The sequence below is a fragment of the Enhydra lutris genome, unplaced genomic scaffold (genome assembly GCF_002288905.1).
Source record: "Enhydra lutris kenyoni isolate GAN:26980312 unplaced genomic scaffold, ASM228890v2 scaffoldscaffold8, whole genome shotgun sequence".
NCBI lineage: Eukaryota > Metazoa > Chordata > Mammalia > Carnivora > Mustelidae > Enhydra > Enhydra lutris.
Window position 1 is genome coordinate 8467604 of NW_019154092.1, and position 18312 is coordinate 8485915.

The window sequence follows — 18312 nt, forward strand, 5'->3', positions numbered from 1 at the left end:
AGAGACGAAGCCACATACGATGGGAGGACAACTGCTGAGGGTCTACCCTGACTCTTCAAAATGAAGTAACGAACACAAATGCAGCCTTGATAAATAGACATTGCTTTGTCTGGGCCACCAGCTCCCATCAGCATCCCAAATCGAACAGCAACCCAGTTCAAATGCCAACCACCTGACGAACACGCCCTACATTTTCCACATTCCCTCATTCCAGGAAAATGACCGTGGGTCATGAGAAAGAGCACCTGTGATGTTGGGGAACACACGAAGCCCAGCCATCCCCCATGAACGTTCTTTCAGTAAAAGGATTAACCAACCTGTACAAATAAACCATGAGGAAAAGTGCCCCCGTAGAGCTTAGGGTCTCTCTTTTGTCTGAGGCTCATCCTTGAGTCAGAAATGCAAATACTGCCAGAGTAACTGCTCAACAGCAAGACATTCCGTGTGCTTGAGCAACTGTACTCCAGTTCCACCTGGAGTCTTTGCAATGCTGAGTAATTTTTATGACTAGGGGGAAAAATGAAAACTGCTTATTTGGTTCATAATCATACCACTCAGTGTACGATGACTCGCATTTGAGTCAGAGAAATACCCAGAAAGTATTTTCTGGGTAACTCGGGAAACAGATAATACCGTGTGGTGTTTTCTAAGCATGTCTATCTCTCTGACTCTTGACTCTTGACTCTGCATCTGAAGACAAGTTACCTAAAGTATATCACATCAATAACGTGACTTCCAGCATGTAAATTTGACAGACTCGAGTATCGACTGCAAACTTTGAAAGGAGACGTATTTTTATTCAGTCCCATAGTGCAAACTCGATGCAGTTAACATTCCAGTGAAGTCTAGAGCAGAAATACATGCTCTGTCTCTACTTTGATCATTTTTAAAGACAGGCAGCGGAGAACACAATCTATCTCACTGTAATACACAAGTTCCGGGTCTAATTGCTTACACAGCAGTAGGTAACATGTTTCTGCAATGCACCCCGCATTATAAAAGATCCCTCCACGTTATAAAAGTGGTGTTGAGGAAGAGGAAAAATAGGTGGGTCTAAAATCTCTGGGGCTTGCAAAGCAAAGGCTGCTCGCACAGCCTGGTTGCTTCTGATGTGGCCACTCCGGGGGGTGGGGGTCACCCTCTGCCCTGAAGGTCAGCTGAGCCCTCACAGTGCCCGCAGGTGACCCGCTGTAGGAAATAGCTATACAGGAGCCCACCCAGCTCACCAGGGACAACTGGGTGTGGCCCAATCCCAGTGATGGACACCCAGAGCCTGCGTGAATAAGAAGCAAGCACACAGAAAGCAGCTTTCCTTATCGCTAACCAAACAGGGTGACTTCATGACCCACACACAGTCATTGTCAAAATACTTGACCTAGAGTGGAATTACTGGTTTGTACGAACTGTCCTGGGGTAAACATTTACAGGATCGGAAATTCCTCACCAGGAGGTCTGTAAATATTTTACTGCTCTTTCTCAAGGAGAAATAAAGAGGATGAAACTTTCACCCATTCAACACGTATTTACTGAATGCTTGATAAGGGCAGGGATGTGCAGAATACACCTGCGTCCTAGAAGGCAGAGATAGGAGTGTTCTGAAAGGCCAGTGAGGGGTCCAATGAGACTCAAACTGCTGGCTGGAGCAGACACAGCAGTTTCATGATTTATACTGCTATGTCATCAAGGCTGTATTGGCAGAGATCGATGGAACAGAACAGGATTGAACAGGATATGTTCAACTGAGTTCTGACAGGGTGCAAAGTAATTCAATGGAGGAAAGACAGCCTTTTTAACAAATGGTGCTGGAACAATTAGACATCCGTAGGTTAAAAAAAAAAAATGAACTTGACCTAAGTCTCATGCCTTATACAAAATGAATTCAAAATGGATGCAGAAAAAGGAAAACCCTCTTATACTGTTGGTGGGAACACAAACTGGTACAGCCACTCTGGAAAACAGTATGGAGGTTCCTCAGAAAGTTAAAAATAGAGCTACCCTATGATCCAGTAATCGCATTACTGGGTATTTATCCAAAGGACACAAAAATATGGATTTGATGGGACACATGCATCCCAATGTTTATCAACAATAGCCAAGCTACAGGAAGAGCCCAAATGTCTATTGACTGATGAATGGATAAAGAAGATATGGTGTATACATGCAATGGCATATTACTCAGCCATCAAAAAGGATGAAATCTTACCATTTGCAGCAATGTGGATGGAACCAGAGAGTGTTATACTAGGCGAAAATGTTAGAGAAAGACAAATACCATACGATTTCACTCATATGTGGAACTTAACAAAGAAGACAGATGAACATATAGAAAGGGGGAAAGTGAAAAATGAGAGAGGGAAATAAACCATAAGGACAACAGAGAACAAACTAGGGTTGCAGGAAGGGAGGTAGGTGGGGGATGGGTTAAATGGAGGATGGGTATCAAGGAGGGCACTTGTGATGAGCACTTGGGGTTGTATGTAACTGATGAATCATTGAATTCTATTCCTGAAACCAATAGTGCACAGTATATTAACTAGAATTATAAAAAGGTGGACCATGGATTTAAATGTAAAACATAAAACATTTTAAAAAATAGAAGAAAATATATTCAGAATCTAGGGGTAGGCAAAGAGCATACCATAAAAGGAAGCATTTATAAACTGAATTTCATCAAAATTAAAAACATTTGCCAGATGGGGTGCCTGGGTGGCTCAGTGGGTTAAAGCCTCTGCCTTTGGCTCGGGTCATGATCTCGGGGTCCTGGGATCAAGCCCCACATGGGGAATCTCTGCTCAGCGGGGAGCCTGCTTCCACCTCTCTCTCTGCCTACTTGTGATCTCTCTCTCTCTGTCAAATAAATAAAAAAAATCTTAAAAAAAAAATTTGCCAGGAGGGAGAGAGACCCCACTGAAAGGACAAAAGACAGGCTTGGAGTGAGAGAAAATACTTGCAAACCATATATTCAACAAAGGACTAGTATCTAGAATACAGAACAAACTCTGAAAACTCAACAGTAGTTAAAAAAAAAAAAAAAAAAAAAACAAGCAAGCAATCCAATTAGACAATGGGCAAAAATTGTCAAGAGACGTTTCACCAAAGAGGAAACACACATGGCAAACATCACGGGAAAATATGTCCAACATCATTAGCCATTAGGGAAATGCAAATGAAAGCCACAGTGAGGGGTGCCTGGCTGGCTGTCAGTGAAGCATGTGACTCTTGATCTCGGGGTTGTAAGTTCGAGCCCCCTGCTGGGTGCAGAGATAACTTAAAAATAAAATCTTAAAAATAATGATAGTAAACTAAAACCACAATGAGGTATCCCTTATTAGAATGACTAAAATAAAAAACAGCGCCAACACCAAATGCTGGTGAGGATGCTGGAAGCAGTGTCAAATGGAGCGGCCACTCTGGAAAACAGTTTGGCACTTTCTTAAAAAACAAAACAACACAAAACAAAAAGACCTAAAAAACAACTACGATACTACCCAAGAAATGACATCCCAGGCATTTATCCCAGAGAAATGAAGATTTACGTTCCCCACAAAAACCTGCACACCAATGTTCACAGTGACTCCATCTGTAAAAGCCCCAAACTGGAGAAACATAACAGATGTCCCACATCTAGCGAGTGGGTAAATGACTGCACACTAGGGCTCATGCATGCCTTGGAACATCCCTGGAGAATGCTGCAGAGTGAAGAAAGCCGATCCCAAAAGGTGACATAGCAAATGAGTCCCATTTATATAAAGTCTTGGAACGACCAAATTATCAAAATGGAGAACACAGCAGTTGTGGGGATGGAGATGGAATGGGGACAGGAGGGAAGCTGGTGTGGCCATAAAAGGTCACCGTGAGGGATTCTTGTGGTGATGGAATTATTGTTCTCACAGCTTGACTGAATCAATGTGACTGTCCTAGTTCTGGCACCATCCTAGAGCTTACCACCTGGGGAAACGGGGTAAAGGGTACGTGAGACCTCCTGTTAACTATTTCTTACAACTGCCTAGGAGTTTACAAGGATCTCAAAACAAAAGGTTTAATTACAAATAAATAATACTATACTAAAAACACTATACTAAGAAGTAGGTAGGGTGTATTTCCAATTTCCTATGAAAAATGAGCTGTATCTCTGGGATGCTAACATAAGGGAAACTTTCTCTCTCTACTTTTTGAACATTCTCTAGCCAACATGTAACAGTTTAATCACACAGAAATGTTTGTTCAGAGGTCAGAAAAGTGTTATAGAAGGCTTCGAGGAGGAAGTGGCATTTCTGGGAGAATCTTAAAGAATGGGCAGCATTTCAACCGATAAAAGAGGCATCTTGGAACAGTCCTGGGGAAAGAATGGCCAACACCACGGAACCACGGAACCATGGGAGGGAGAGGGCCATAGGAGGCCCCCGTGGGAGTGAGTGGTAAGACAGGCTGGGAGGCCTGTGCTCACTGCCTTCAAAGGTAAATTCTGCTGTCCTTCCTGTAATTTTCTCTGTAGAGATGAAAGCAGCAGCTTAATAAATACTTCTGAAAGCAGAAATTAATTTTATATGGAAGCATTAATGGGTCAAAGAAAGACACAGGTGCTCTTCCTCACCAACACACTGAAGCAGGGAGCCTAGAGCTGCTCTCTCCTCCAGCAGCTTGCCCTGAAGACCACAATCAAGATGGCCCCATGAGTGCTTACCTCCTGTCCTGACCTAGGAACCCGCCTCTTCCTCCTGGGCCTACAGAGAAGGGAGAGGGTGGGGCTAGAGATAAAGCCCTAAGGAAAGAAGGAGTAGAGGAGGGTTTCTGGGAGTCAGGAGACCTGGGGTAGCCCCCATTCACAACCTACCCAGACCTCGCCTTCCTCGTGTAGGTGATGGGGAGGTCGGCTAACTCAGCTCTAAGATTCTTCTGGCTCTGATGCTCCATTGGCCTAAAGTCCCCAGGCCTGGGTCTGGCCATGCATGCCAGATTCCAGGAGAGCCACCAAACTCAGTTACTCCTTCTTTATCACCATTTTCTTTCTTTTCCAACCTAACCCCCACACTAGGTGGAAGTAACATAGTCCTCTGACAACAAAACTTAACAAAAAAACACAACCCAAGAAATGAAAGCATTTCAAAGACTCGAACCTGGGAAAGCCACCCATTGCTCTTGGAGCCACCACCATAGCTCACCACAAAGAAGGAAATGCGACTGCCCAGGGAGAGCACCAGGGAGTCCCCATGGAAGAGAGCACACAGACCATTGCAAAGTGGGTCACAGGACTTTTACTGGCCTTCTAGAAGACCTCAGTATGATTCTGTCTTGACTTTGACAAGAAATCGCTCCAAGGGCACCTGTTCTGAGTGACCAGAACAGACTGTGATAGCTCTCCCTGTGCCTTTCCAGTAACAGCATGAGATTAGCCATTAGTACTATTTATCATTGTTTAATTGAACACACACCCCCCTTCTTCCCAGACACCCAAACTGTTCCATTTACAGCTTAAGCATTCAAAATTATTTATGCCAAATCTTCCTACAGTTGCTGGACTCTTCCTAATCCTTCCTAGCCTGTGAAATCTGGATTTTCTGGCCGGGTATTTATTCTCTCCGTTGAGGGGGCTCTACTCTAATTCCATCCCTGCCTACTGGTCTGATGAGAACCTACAAAAGGCCATTTCCCTATAGACCCCTGTGCAGACACTGCATGTATATGAACACACACAGATACATATACAGATATATACGTGTGCATACACACACACACACACACACACACACCCCAGACTGTACTTGTATTTTAGTGTTTGGGAAAAGACTTAACCAGACACCCTGATTCTTCCTGCTCCCACTCTCCTCCCATTTCATTCTCATCCCACCCTCATTATTAACTCAGCAGGCCAGCTAACTGGGATATCATTCAGGGCATGGCATTTCTCCCCACTTCCTGTTCTCTAGTTAGAGTCACCCTGCCCCCCCTGCTCCCAACTCATGAGACCAGCAAATGGAACCAGATGTTACTTATTCCTCCCGAGGTATCTTGGAGAGCCTGCCAAGCTAACACAAAGAATGCCTGCCTGGACTCTGCGTGCCCTGCCGGCCCGCAGTCCACTGTTGACTGGGCCAGGAGCGAGGCCCTGACTGACGCCACAGCAGCTGCCAACAACCTGGTCAGTGTCCAAGGAGATGCCCTGGCATGAGGACTCGGCCCAAAGATGCTTTGCACTGGCTCACTCAAGCATATCTTTTTCTTATGGGGAGGACCATAAAGTCTGGAGACATAGATGATGTTTTATTAAACTATAGCGTAATAGCAATAAACCATTTATTATGTTCGTACATCTATGCTTCCAGACCTTAGGGCTGTCTGAGAGTTTAAATGCAATGACACACAGAGAAAACTCCTCACCCACTGGTTGAGAAAAAAGCAGAAAGACTAGGTCTTAGTCTGTTCAAACTGCTGTCAAATACTGTGGACAGGGTGGCTTAAAGGACATGCATTTATTTCACACAGTTCTGAAGGCTGGGAAAGCTAAGATCGCGGTGCTGGCAGATAGGGTGTCTAGTGAGAACCCACTTCTGGGTTCACAGACGGCCATCTTCTCACTGTGTCCTCAATTGGTGGAAGGGGCAAGGGAGCTCTAGGGCATCCTTGAAAAGGGCACTAATCCCATCCACAAGGGCTCTACCTTCGTAATCCAATCATTTCCCGAAGGATCCTCCTCCTCATTCTATCCTATTGGGAATCAGGATTTAACTAAGAATTGGCAGGGGGTTGGGGATATAAACATTCAGTCTCTAGCAAATACCTACAGAGAATATAAGTAGAAGCCATGATGTAATGAATCCATGAGTTTAAAAAGCCCCAGGGCAAATGGGAACTGGTGAGTAGCAGGGTAGAAGTAAATGAACAGAGACAGGCAGGGACAAAAGTGCTGAGCCATGAAAAGGAAGACCACGGGGGTTACTCGTGGCACTCCAGAGTGCCACTAGAAAGCTTCCGCTAAACCCCAAAGGATCACATCCTGTTTTGGCAACACAGCACACTGAGCTGTCTTGAGCCTTCCCCCCAACAAACACCTAGAAATGCTAAAGAAAACATAAAAAGCAGAAATTTATACACAGCTGACTGACAGAGTCACAAAAGGAAAATTCCCTAGTATCAGAAATGCATTAGGGATTAAAGAGGTAGAGGGCAGGAGGGAATGGTGGCAGTTCTCTTACCCAGAAATAGGCACTCTAGCCAGGGACATGAGAAGAATCTTTGATAAATGCCCCAGACAACCCACTAAAGGGATGCACATCATTGAAACTAAACTAAAAATCACTTGGGAAGCGGGAGAGTAATAACCTGCTCACGACATTGGGCGGTGACAAAAAAAATCTCCTTGAAGTATAAAAATATTTAGATGTATGCCACATACAAGTCTGATAACCAACTGACACAACCCCTTTGGGACACAACTCCATGAGCCCAAAATTAACAAGTGTATTTGGACCAATAATGCTACTCAGGCATTTGGAAAAGACCAATGCAAAAATCTCACCGAGTGGAACTCCCAACAAGAAATGAGCTCATCTTAAAGCTCATAAAAAAATCCACTTTAGGTGAGAGACAACAGATCAGGAAAAACAGAGGGATTGATAACACACAAGAACTCAAGAAAACGGAACAAATTGAAAGAGGCCGAGACTTAAAAATGTTTCAAAATTTAAGCAAGAAATAACATATGGTAAGGGAAAAAAGAAATTTATGAAACAGAACAAGCAAATTTCAAAATTCATTTCATTGAAATCAAAACTTAGTGGATGAAGAAAAGAATAATTCTTTTGTGAAGAAGAGAATTCATAACTTGGACAAGAAATGAAGTAATTATTCAAAATAAAGCACAGTGGGGCACCTGGGTGGCTTAGTCAGTTGAGCATCCAACTCTTGGTTTCAACTCAGGTCATGATCTCATGTCCTGGGACTGAGCGCTACCTCTGACTCTGCACAGCAGGAGGTCTGCTTGAGATTTTCTCCCTCTACTCCTCCCTCCCCACTCTCTCCTGTGAACAAGCATGCATGCACACACATGCACTCTCTCTCTAAAATAAGTAAATAAATAAATTTTATATATATATATATATATATACACACATATAAAACACAGATAAGAATAATTTTTTTTAAAAAAAGGACAGTTAGGTGAGATGGTGGGTGGAAGAAGAATGTCCAGCAGAAGTTCCTACATAAAACTAATAGGAATTCTAGAAGTGATACAGAAAATGGGGGAATAAACACTATTTAAAGACATAATTTCCCTACTGAACGTTATTCAAAGAGTGAGAATTTTCCAGATTTCACAAAAGACATAAACTGACTGACAATGAGTGTTGCCTAAAGTATAAAAATAAATCTAGACACATCTGGTTGAAACTACAGAATACCAAACACAAAAAGAAAAGCATAAAAGTAACCAGGAAGTAAAAAGAGATCATCTACAAAAATGAGAATTATTTGACAGCAGACCTCTTGACAACAAAATACAGCCAGAAGATAATAAAAAATACTATCTTTGATATGTTAGGATCCTATGCCCAACTAAATATGTTTCAAGACTGAGGATGACATAAAAGCATTTTTAGACAATACCATTTACTGAAAGAAAACACTCAAGGACATGTTAAGGGATCAGCAAGAAGAATACTGAACTCACAAGGAAGGAGTAACACTCAAAAAGCAATGATAACAGATTGGAAAATATGTAAATGAATCTAAATAGGCATTAACTGTTAAATTAGCCAACTTTTGGGGGGGATGCTTTTAAAAAGATAAAACTAAAATGATACTACATAATAATAGTATGAAACACAGGAGCTGACTGGAGTTGAAGCTTTCTAAGATGCTTAATATTATTAAGGAGAAGAATCGGGATAATGATTAATTTTAGACGCTAAGTCAAACAGGCATGTTAAATATGTAAGAGTAATTTTTAGAACAGTAATACAAGTTCCTAATCAAGCAAAAGAACATGAGAATTGAAAATTCAATCAATCAAAGAGAAATCGACATAAAAAAATAGAAAAAAGAAATGAAGAAAAGGCTTGGAATTTACAAACATAAAATACAATGATAGAAATAAATTCAAACACATCAATAATCATAATAAATGTAAATGGATTAAATTCACAAGTTTTTGTTTAAAAAAAAAGATAGTATCAGATTCCATTTTTAAAAAGAGAACTATAGACCAGTCACAAGAAATACATCTAAAACATAATGACTCTGAAAAATGGAAAGTAATGGAAGCACAAAAAAGCTATACCAGGCAAATTAAAAAAAAAGAAAGAAAGAAAGAAAAAAGAATACATTAGAATAAAGAGGTCATTATCAAATGATGAAGGGAACAGTTCATCATCAAAAAACGGTCCTAAAAAAACAGTTCTAAATCTGTATGCATTTATATTCAAAATATATAAGCAAAATTGACAGATTACAAGGAACTATAAATACAAAATTATAACAGGTGATTTTAACAAACCTTTATCCTAAATAGATCTATTTAGCAGACAAAACAAAACTATAAAGGATATAAAAAATTTGAACAACACAATTAACAAGTGATCTAAAAAAACTTTCCAAATTGTTGCCATCCACAACACTGTAAACTGTAATTGCTTACAGTCCACATGGACTGTAAATCAAATGTGTAACTACCTTTTAAAAAACAGAACTGAGTAGAATTGAAAATATCAAAATGCATCCCATATGGCAAAGATAAGCATTATTTTGTGAGACCTTTATGTTTGTATTTTGAGTGATGATATAAAATGTACTCCTTGTTGTGAGTTCAAATTTGGAAGTCTTCAGTCTAATGGATTTAAAGTCTTCACCCCAAAATTGGAGTATATGCTTTCCTCTCAAGCAGTCAAGAAATATTTATAAAATTTGAATCATTTACCAGCCACAGAAGAAGTCTCAACCAAACCCAGAGAATCAATACATACCCTGAATGGTGCTGAAAGATGGCCCACAAGAGCTATCTGGCTGCTAATCGGTTCCCTGTGGCTTCATTCAACAATCCCTAGGGTGGATGGGTAGGAGGGGTAAGAGCAATCCAAAGATACAAACTTCCAGTTATAATAAATAAGTCATGGGATATAATGTACAGCATAATGACCATAGTTAATACTGTACTGCAGATTTGAACGTTGCTAAGAGAGCAGATCTTAGAAGTTCTCATTACCAGAAAAAATATGTTTGGACCCATGTATTCAACAAGGAATGTTAACCTGTTATTGGGGTGATCATTTTGCAATATATACAAATATTGAACCATGACACCTGAAACTAATATGTTATATGTCAATTATACCTCAATAAGAAAAAAAAAAAAGAAAGAAAAGAAAAGCCCCGTTCCCTGGAATGATCTAGAATATGTCTCTGTCCCTTGCAAGTGCCAACTAAATTGGCCAGTTATTATTGTGTCTAAGATATAGAAGTACTCGAAAACTTTGGTAGAATGAAATACTGCTCAGTGAAAACAATCTTTAAGACGTTGAAACTAAGCTAAGATTAACCATTTTCAACCTGTCCAGATAATTCATCATAGAGTTGAGTACTAGAAGAAATATACTCCTAAAAAGGCAAAAATGTTTTGAGCTTGCACAAGTGGAGGGGTGTACCAGAATTGGGTGCATGGACCACGATGCAAAGAGGCACAAGGAAGCTGGCTAGACAGAAGGGACAATTCCAGATAGTTTCATATTGCCAACCCTCTTTAACCATCTTATCTACCAATGGAGACAGTGACTTTTCTAAGACCCACTCTGTTCAAAGGGGACCAGAGGGCACAGATTATTCTCATCTCGCTCTGCTGCCTTTCTTTCACTCCAGGATTTGACAGGGGGTGGGAAACCCAGCTGGGAGACAGGGATGATCCCCGGCAGGAAGCGTGTCTCTATGTCTAGAGAGTCAGCCAATCAGGAGCCAGGGTAAATCCATGTGTTTAAGTGGAGAGTCTCATAGTAGGCGTTGGGGGAGCGTTGAAGGTAAAACAGAGAAGGGAGAGACCGGAAGTAGTATCTGCCTTTAAAGTGTCAATGGCATAGAGTCGCTCTCAAATATTCACTTGAGAGAAGACTGGTCAAAGTATGGGTAGAATAGAGAATCTAAAAATTCTTATTTGAGGTTAAACCCGACCACCTTAAAGTACACAACTCAGAGGCATTCACAGGGTTGTGCAGCCATCACCTTTATCTACTTTAAAACCTTTTTGTCACCCCAGAAGCAGACCCCAGACCCATTAAGCAGTCCTCTCCCTTCTCCACAGCCCCTGGAAACCACTGATCTGTTTTCTCTCTATGGATTTACCTATTCCGAATAAATGGAATCATGCAATATGTCCAGTTTCTTTTCCTTGGTCTATTTTCGTGGTCCATCCACGGTACAGCATGTGTAAGTGAGAGAGAAAAATGAAATCTTGCTATTTGCCTCAACATGGATGGAACCAGAGGGTAGGATGCTAACTGTACTAAGTCAGTCAAAGACAGTCATCATCTGATCTCACTAACATGCGTGGAATTTAAGGAACAAAGCAGAGGATCACAGGGGAAGAGAGGAAAAAACAAAACAAGATGAAATCAGAGAGGGGGACAAACCGTAAGAGGCTCTTAATCATAGGAAACAAACTGAAGGTTGCTGGGGGAGGGGGTAGGGTAACTGGATGATGGACACTAAGGAGGGCATGTGATATAATGAGACTGATGAATCACAGGCCTATACCTCTGAAACCAATAATACATTATATGTTAATTAATTGAACTTAAATTAAAAAATGTTTTGAGGGGCACCTGGGTGGCTCAGTAGGTTAAAGCCTCTGCCTTCGGCTCAGGTCATGATCCCAGGGTCCTGGGATCGAGCCCCACATTGGACTCTCTGCTCAGCAGGGAGCCTGCTTCCTCCTCCCTCTCTTTCTCTCTCTCTGTCAAATAAGTAAATAAAATCTTTAAAAAAAAAAAATGTTTTGAAAAAATCATGTTTTCAGGGGCTCCTGGAATGGCTCAGTTGGTTAAGCGTCTGCCTTTGGTTCAGGTCATGATTCCAAGGTTCTGGGATCCAGCCCCACATGGGGCTCCAGACTCGGTGGGGAGCCTGTTTCTCCCTGAGCCCCTCTCCCCACTCGTGTGCGCGCTCTCTCTCTCTCTCTCTCTCTCTCTCGCTTTCAAATAAATAAATAAATAAATAATCTTAGAAAGAAAGCAAAGCAAAGAAAAGAAAAGAAGAAAATTCCTAAGACTGCAAAAGCAGAAGGGCAGAATGTGAAGGCATTCTCAGTGCCAGCAGGAAGGGAGGTCAGGGTACCCGCCAGTGCTCCCGCCAGAGGGACCAGCAGGACTGCAGCACTGTGGACACAAATGGGAAAGACAGGGAAGAGTCAGGTGGGGCTGAGGGTGGCAAGTCTGATTCTGGACTCTGAGTGTGAAGTGCTCGGGCAAATCCGTCTGGCAGAAGCCCACCGGGCCGCTGCACGGACAGTGTGCAGTCCTGGGAGACGAGCCCCCCGTGGCAGCAGCTATGGAGCCCAAGAGGCACGGAGACGCCCTGTCTAACTGTCCTCCCAGGCTGAGAGGGACACGGTTGTCTGCAGCTACTTCCGTCATTCAGAGACACAGGCGACGCACGAACTCCCCTTGCCTTTTCCGGAATGTGACTCATCCGCTTACGAAACTTCAGAGGTGAAACGATAAGGAGCGGGACTCAAGATAGAGAGAACAGTACAGTCCCCCCGGAGCAAAGCTCCCAGCGCCTTTCCTTCTGGCTTTAGTAAAGAGAATCCACTCACGAAGCCCACAGCTAGCACTTTCCAGTAAGTATCTCCTCTACCACCTTTGAACCTCGGGGCGCCTGGTTCCATCATTCTCTCCTTCCCGCACTGTCTAGAGCGTCTACCTTCTGTAGACTCTGGTCAGTTTTAGGGTTTGTTTAGAATCGTGAGATTTGGTGCCAAGACGCCATCCCCCGGCTGGACGGCAGCTCTCCAGGTAAAATAGGGACTGCAGCCCAGCTGGGCCATGCCTGCGGGGGACTCTAACCCATAAAGACAGGGAGGGGCCGGCCTGCCACCTCCTCTGTGTACATCCAGCCTCAGCCAACATCACCGTTCTCTAAAGACCCCTGCCTCACCCCTGCCCGGCGTTGAACGTCAGTCATCATTTCTCTCCCTGAGGAGCTATTTGTGGCTTGACGCCAAGTCCCACACAAATCCAACTCCGTGGGGGCAAGAGAAACTGCTTGCTTCAAATATATTTATTTACTCACTTATATGTACATATAATTTAAATATTTATATGCAGGCATTCACATATACAACATTTGTAAAATGGACTCCTAAGATGTTTTCTGCACCCTCAAGGTCAGGCTCAAACTGGAAATCCTGAGGAAAGAAACCATTATGGCAAACCTTCTAGCAGACTTAGAGCGAAAGGGAAAGAAGGAAGTAAAGGACAGGGAACTCAGTGCGGAGGTAAGAGACCCACAAGGAGAGGAGAAATCCCCCCAATCCCTTGGGGTAAGTGCACACCTAAGGTAAGGAGCAAGGGATACCCATGATGAAAGAACGTTCTCAGACTCTACCTCCTCCTCTGTGAAGCGCACCGAGTCCCCAGGCGAGCTGTGCTCACCACAGCTCCACCTTCTCACCCTCCATTCACTCCCTCACCATGCATGTCTCCAACAACACCTAAGTGCCAGGCACTATTCTAGGCACGGAGACCCCACCATGAACTACACAGACACACCCTCTTCCCACAGAGCTCAAGTCCTGGAGGCACATTAGTGAAGACAACAAAGAAATAAAACCCATGGCATTGTCAGACAAGTGCTGGCAATATACAAGTGAGTCACCAAAATTGACAGCATGTCAGATGGGAAGGCAGATAGGGATGGCCAGGAGGGGGGAAGCAGGGACAACTGGGAATGTGTACGTGTGCGGGGCCAGGTGGCTGAAGTGGGATGTCAGGAGAGACCCAAAGGCAAGGGACTGAGCCGCCCCAAGGTTATGGATCTCTTGACAAAGAATGTTGCCCCCACCCCACCCCCGCCAACCTTGAGGAACAGCAGGGCACCTGAGTGGCTGTTGGAGGGATGGGGTGGAAGAAGAGAGGCAGCAACACTGGCTCCTTTGCTGTGATTTACTTGTTTCGCTAGCCACATGTCAAATTGAGCTGTAAACATCTCGAGAGCAGAGCCTGTGCTGCCATACTCACACCTGCCTCCCCAGGGCATGGTACAGAACCTGAATTAAGTGTGGGCAGGTAGACAGCTGGATGGATGGGGAACAACTGGGTGACTCGGGAAACTTGTCCAAAGGGAACATGCACTAAGTGAGGCTGTTCGCAGGTAATAATGCTGGCTTCAGCCGTCACTGTAAAGGCTTCGTCAACAGTTTCTAACTCCAACAACATGCAGGCTATTTTCTAAGAAAATACACAGCTTTAATCTTATAATGGAAGTAACAACAAAACAGCATTTGCATTACTGTATGCAAAGGGGGAAAAATATATATATATATGTATGTATTCATTTTCTTGACCGCTTTGCTAGAATACATTCACTCCCTAAAATAAAAAGTATTTAAACCATGTTGCCTAAATAATAGATACAGGTGGCATATACAGATTATTTGTTTACACAGTTTAATAGACAACCAGAACACATTTTCCAGCTCACTGGAAGAGGAGACTCGAGGAAAAAGCTACTGCTTAATTTTGTATTCCGGTAATAATATTCTCCATTTGGACCCATAAAAGGAATTAATGGCCAGCTCATCTGAATGGAAATGATAAAAAGCAGTTTTAGACCATGGTTCATTCACCAAGCCCTTTCTGTAGAGGGTCAGACACCAAATATTTCAGGTTTTGTAAGCAACATATAGTCTTTGTCACAGTCTTCTTTGCTTTTTTCGATTTATTTTTGTGTGATTGTTGTTGTTTTACAATGCTACGAAAAATGGATAAAATGTTCTTAGATTCTGGGCCCTACAAACAAACCACGGTTCAGCAAATGGGGCCCTTGGAGTCCCAAGCTCCTAACAATTAAACCCAAGAAAGAAATCCCCGTGTGTCTTGGGATTACCTCTTTCAGTCTCTCCAGCTCATTCTGGAGGGCTTGTTTGGATATCTCCACTTCGATCATCTGCTGTCGGAGACTTTCATTTTCATCTTCAGCTTTAGCGCGCTTTTCCTCCACGGTTTCAAGTTCATGGTGCAATCGGACAGATACATCTTTGGCTACCTGTATTGACCCATGGAGATAGTCATCAGGACATGAAGCTTGCTGTGTGCTAAGGGCACATTCAAACAACTTCAGAGGCAGAATCATTAAGTGATATGATATTGCCGTAAAGGGCAAAGACCCCGGCAATATTAACAAGCCTATTTTTAAAGGAGGAGGGTATTAGTTTCAAACATGAAATCTACATTATAAGCAAAGCTATGACCTTTATCTGGATTAAAAGGCTACTGTGGATAGCTCTACCTCGTTATAGAGTATCATCAAGAATGCCAATTCTGCTTACGCACACTGCTTTAATGATAAATTAGCAATAATAGTAACAATAACAATAAAAATGGATCAATAAACATTTCTGTTCCTAAGGCATACTAAAACTACTTGCTAAAAAAACAAAAAACAACAAAATAATCCTGTAAAATAATGTAGTCAAGTTTTAACTTGTCTACTATAACAAAATATCTGAATGTTAAAAGCAATTAAATGTTTTTACCTTCTAAAGGGAAACAAGGAATGAGATTTTGCAAGAGAAATATAAATTACCCTTATATCCCCCTGAATGACGTTTTGTTAGTGGTTTATAGATTTGACAGAATTACAAAGATTCTTTTCCTGTTATCATAATGAAAGGCGAAATGAGATTTCATAAGTACTCCCATAATAAGAAGGACATTATGCATAATTCATCTCTTGATAAATGATTTGATAATCGGAGCACAAGAGAAGCCATGCTACCCACGGAGATAGCAAATGGTATAATGTCTGGAATTTCTTCACCTCATTCCCACCTCTGCCAGTGGTTTTCAAAAACACCTTAGACAATTAGTTTTAGACAATTAGTTACGGTCCCATTTCTCTTTCAGTTAAATCAAAACACCATCCTTGGGTTATGGTCATTTCAGGTTTCCTGCATTCCAGAACCTTAAGTAACGATAAAAACATTAAATGATTAGAATCAACCTCTGTGAGTGGTCTTTGACTATCACTGAACTGATCATCAATAGATTTTTTTTTAATAGTCTAGATCTTTAGAAGGCATTTCTGTACAATTCTCCACAACTGTCAGACCAAGTGGCAGATATCTTCTTTAAATTTATTTTTAATTATTCATTTATTTTTTTAAAAATATTTTATTTATTTATTTGAGATAGAGAGCCAGAGAGAAAGAGCACAAGCAGGGGGAGGCACAGAAGGAGAGGGAGGAGCAGACTCCCCACTGAGCAGGGTGCCCAAGGTGGGGCTCCATCCCAGAACCCCAGATCATAACCTGAGCTGAAGGCAGACGCTTAACTGAGCCACCCAGGTGCCCCAATTCTCTCTTTTCTTCTAAATTGTAGATCCCTTACTACAATTTGTTTTCTTTTCCTTAGGTTTTAAGATTCCAGTTCATGGGACAGGTTTAAGATCTTGGAATGTCAAAGCCATATGACTACCCATACCCTATTACACCACCAGACGAATGAAGAACGTGTGTGCTAAAATCTGCTGAGAGAGAGAGAACTACCCTCAGAACGGCAGGACCTGGTGTGTATGTGCGATCCCCACCCGCCCTCATCCCTGGCTCCTGCAGCCCCTTCTGGGAACGAGCGCCCCCTATCAGCGACGCTCACTCACCTTCAAGTCCTGCTCCAGACTCCGGATGAGCTCGCCATCCACCTGACCAGTCTCAGCCACTTTCAGGCTCTTCTGCTCGGCTTTCCTGAGGCGGTACTGCAGGATTCGGCAGTTTTTGTGGGCGCGGTCCAGCTCCCGCCGAAGCTCCTGCAGCTGGTAAACATCTTCCTCTAAGTAACTGTCTCTCATCTCTTCCATCTCAGCGCGGAGTTCATCCAGCTCGTCCTACACAAGCCAGATGGCACAGAGTTATAAGCCAGGTCCACCCGGACAAGGATGGGGTCCCCCGTCCACCCGGCAATACTGGACGTCCACAACCTATGCGCTTACCCCGCGAGGGACGGGCGCACCTATGTGACGGGACACAGGGATCTCTGGGAAGAGTCACACAAGACAATATCTTCACATGTCCGTTCAAATCTCATGGGTCCAGAAACTCAAAACCAGGATGGATTATTCACTGTGGGCTCCCGACATTGATTTCACTCCCAATTTCTTACATAATCAGAATCACAGATGAAGTCAACTCTGCAGATAACTGAAACTTTAGATTCAAACCAAACCTTGAACTAAACCTTATCTCCAGGGCACAATCTTGGGACGAAGAGGAGGGGCACAGAGCCCCGTCTTTGAAGGATGTAAACAGTGCGATCATAACAACTGCCCTGGAATTACGACACACCTGCAAAAATGTCCCTAAAATGTGGTTCCACCATACACGTCTCAGCACTATGTGACTCACAATTCCAAAGATATAACTTTTGTCAAATCCACACTGGGTTTGTTTTTTTCCATTCACTTGGCCTTCATTTCCCATCTCCACTTTACTCTGGCATCAGCATGAAGATATTGTGGGTACAGGAAAACCCAGCACTTCTTCCCTGCTCCCCACCCCCCGCCCTCCCATTCCACAGCCAAACCAGTGCCGTCAGCCCAACAGGAACATACGTGTGGGGCACTCTCTCCCCGGTGGCTGCACACCTCAGCTAGTCTCTGCCTCCGTCCATCTCCAGGGAGCAGGTGCACACACAGGTGAGTCAAGTGGGGCTCCCTGCTTCCCCTTTAACCAATTCTCCACCCAGAGTTATCCTTCACTGTGGAAGTCAGACCACGACCCTCAGACCTTCCAGGGGGCTTCCCACTGCCCTGAGGAAATCCTTCAGGGTCCTCCCCAGGGCCTCTGAGCTGCCCCCTTCTTCCCTGCCACACTGCGGGTCTCACAGCATCTGGACTGCTGGAGGCCTTTCCACCTGTTCTCCCCTCTCCTTAAAACGTCCCTCCCCAACTTTTACAGAGCTCGTTGTTACATCATCTGGAAGGTACACACACAGCGCCTTCCTTGACCACCCATCCCCCCAACCCCTCCCTGCTTCTAACCCTTCTTGCCTTGCTCTGTTTTCGTCCCACCTCTTATCATCGGCTACTAGTTCTTTGTGCTTTTTCCTATTCCTGTCT

At 43.3% G+C, this 18312-nt stretch overlaps 1 protein-coding gene across 1 annotated transcript in view; it reads right to left on the reverse strand.

Moving 5' to 3' along the window:
- The window catches only part of LOC111142525 (microtubule crosslinking factor 1), a 108718-nt gene extending 91649 nt beyond the window's left edge, over nt 1-17069 (reverse strand). The window contains exons 1-2 of the mRNA XM_022495772.1: nt 16858-17069; nt 15088-15246 (exon numbers count right to left, since the gene is read on the reverse strand). Of these exons, the coding sequence (XP_022351480.1) occupies nt 15088-15246; nt 16858-17055 (357 nt within the window). The 5' untranslated portion in view covers nt 17056-17069. The remainder of the gene's footprint in view (nt 1-15087; nt 15247-16857) is intronic.
- Nucleotides 17070-18312: the final 1243 nt, after the last annotated feature.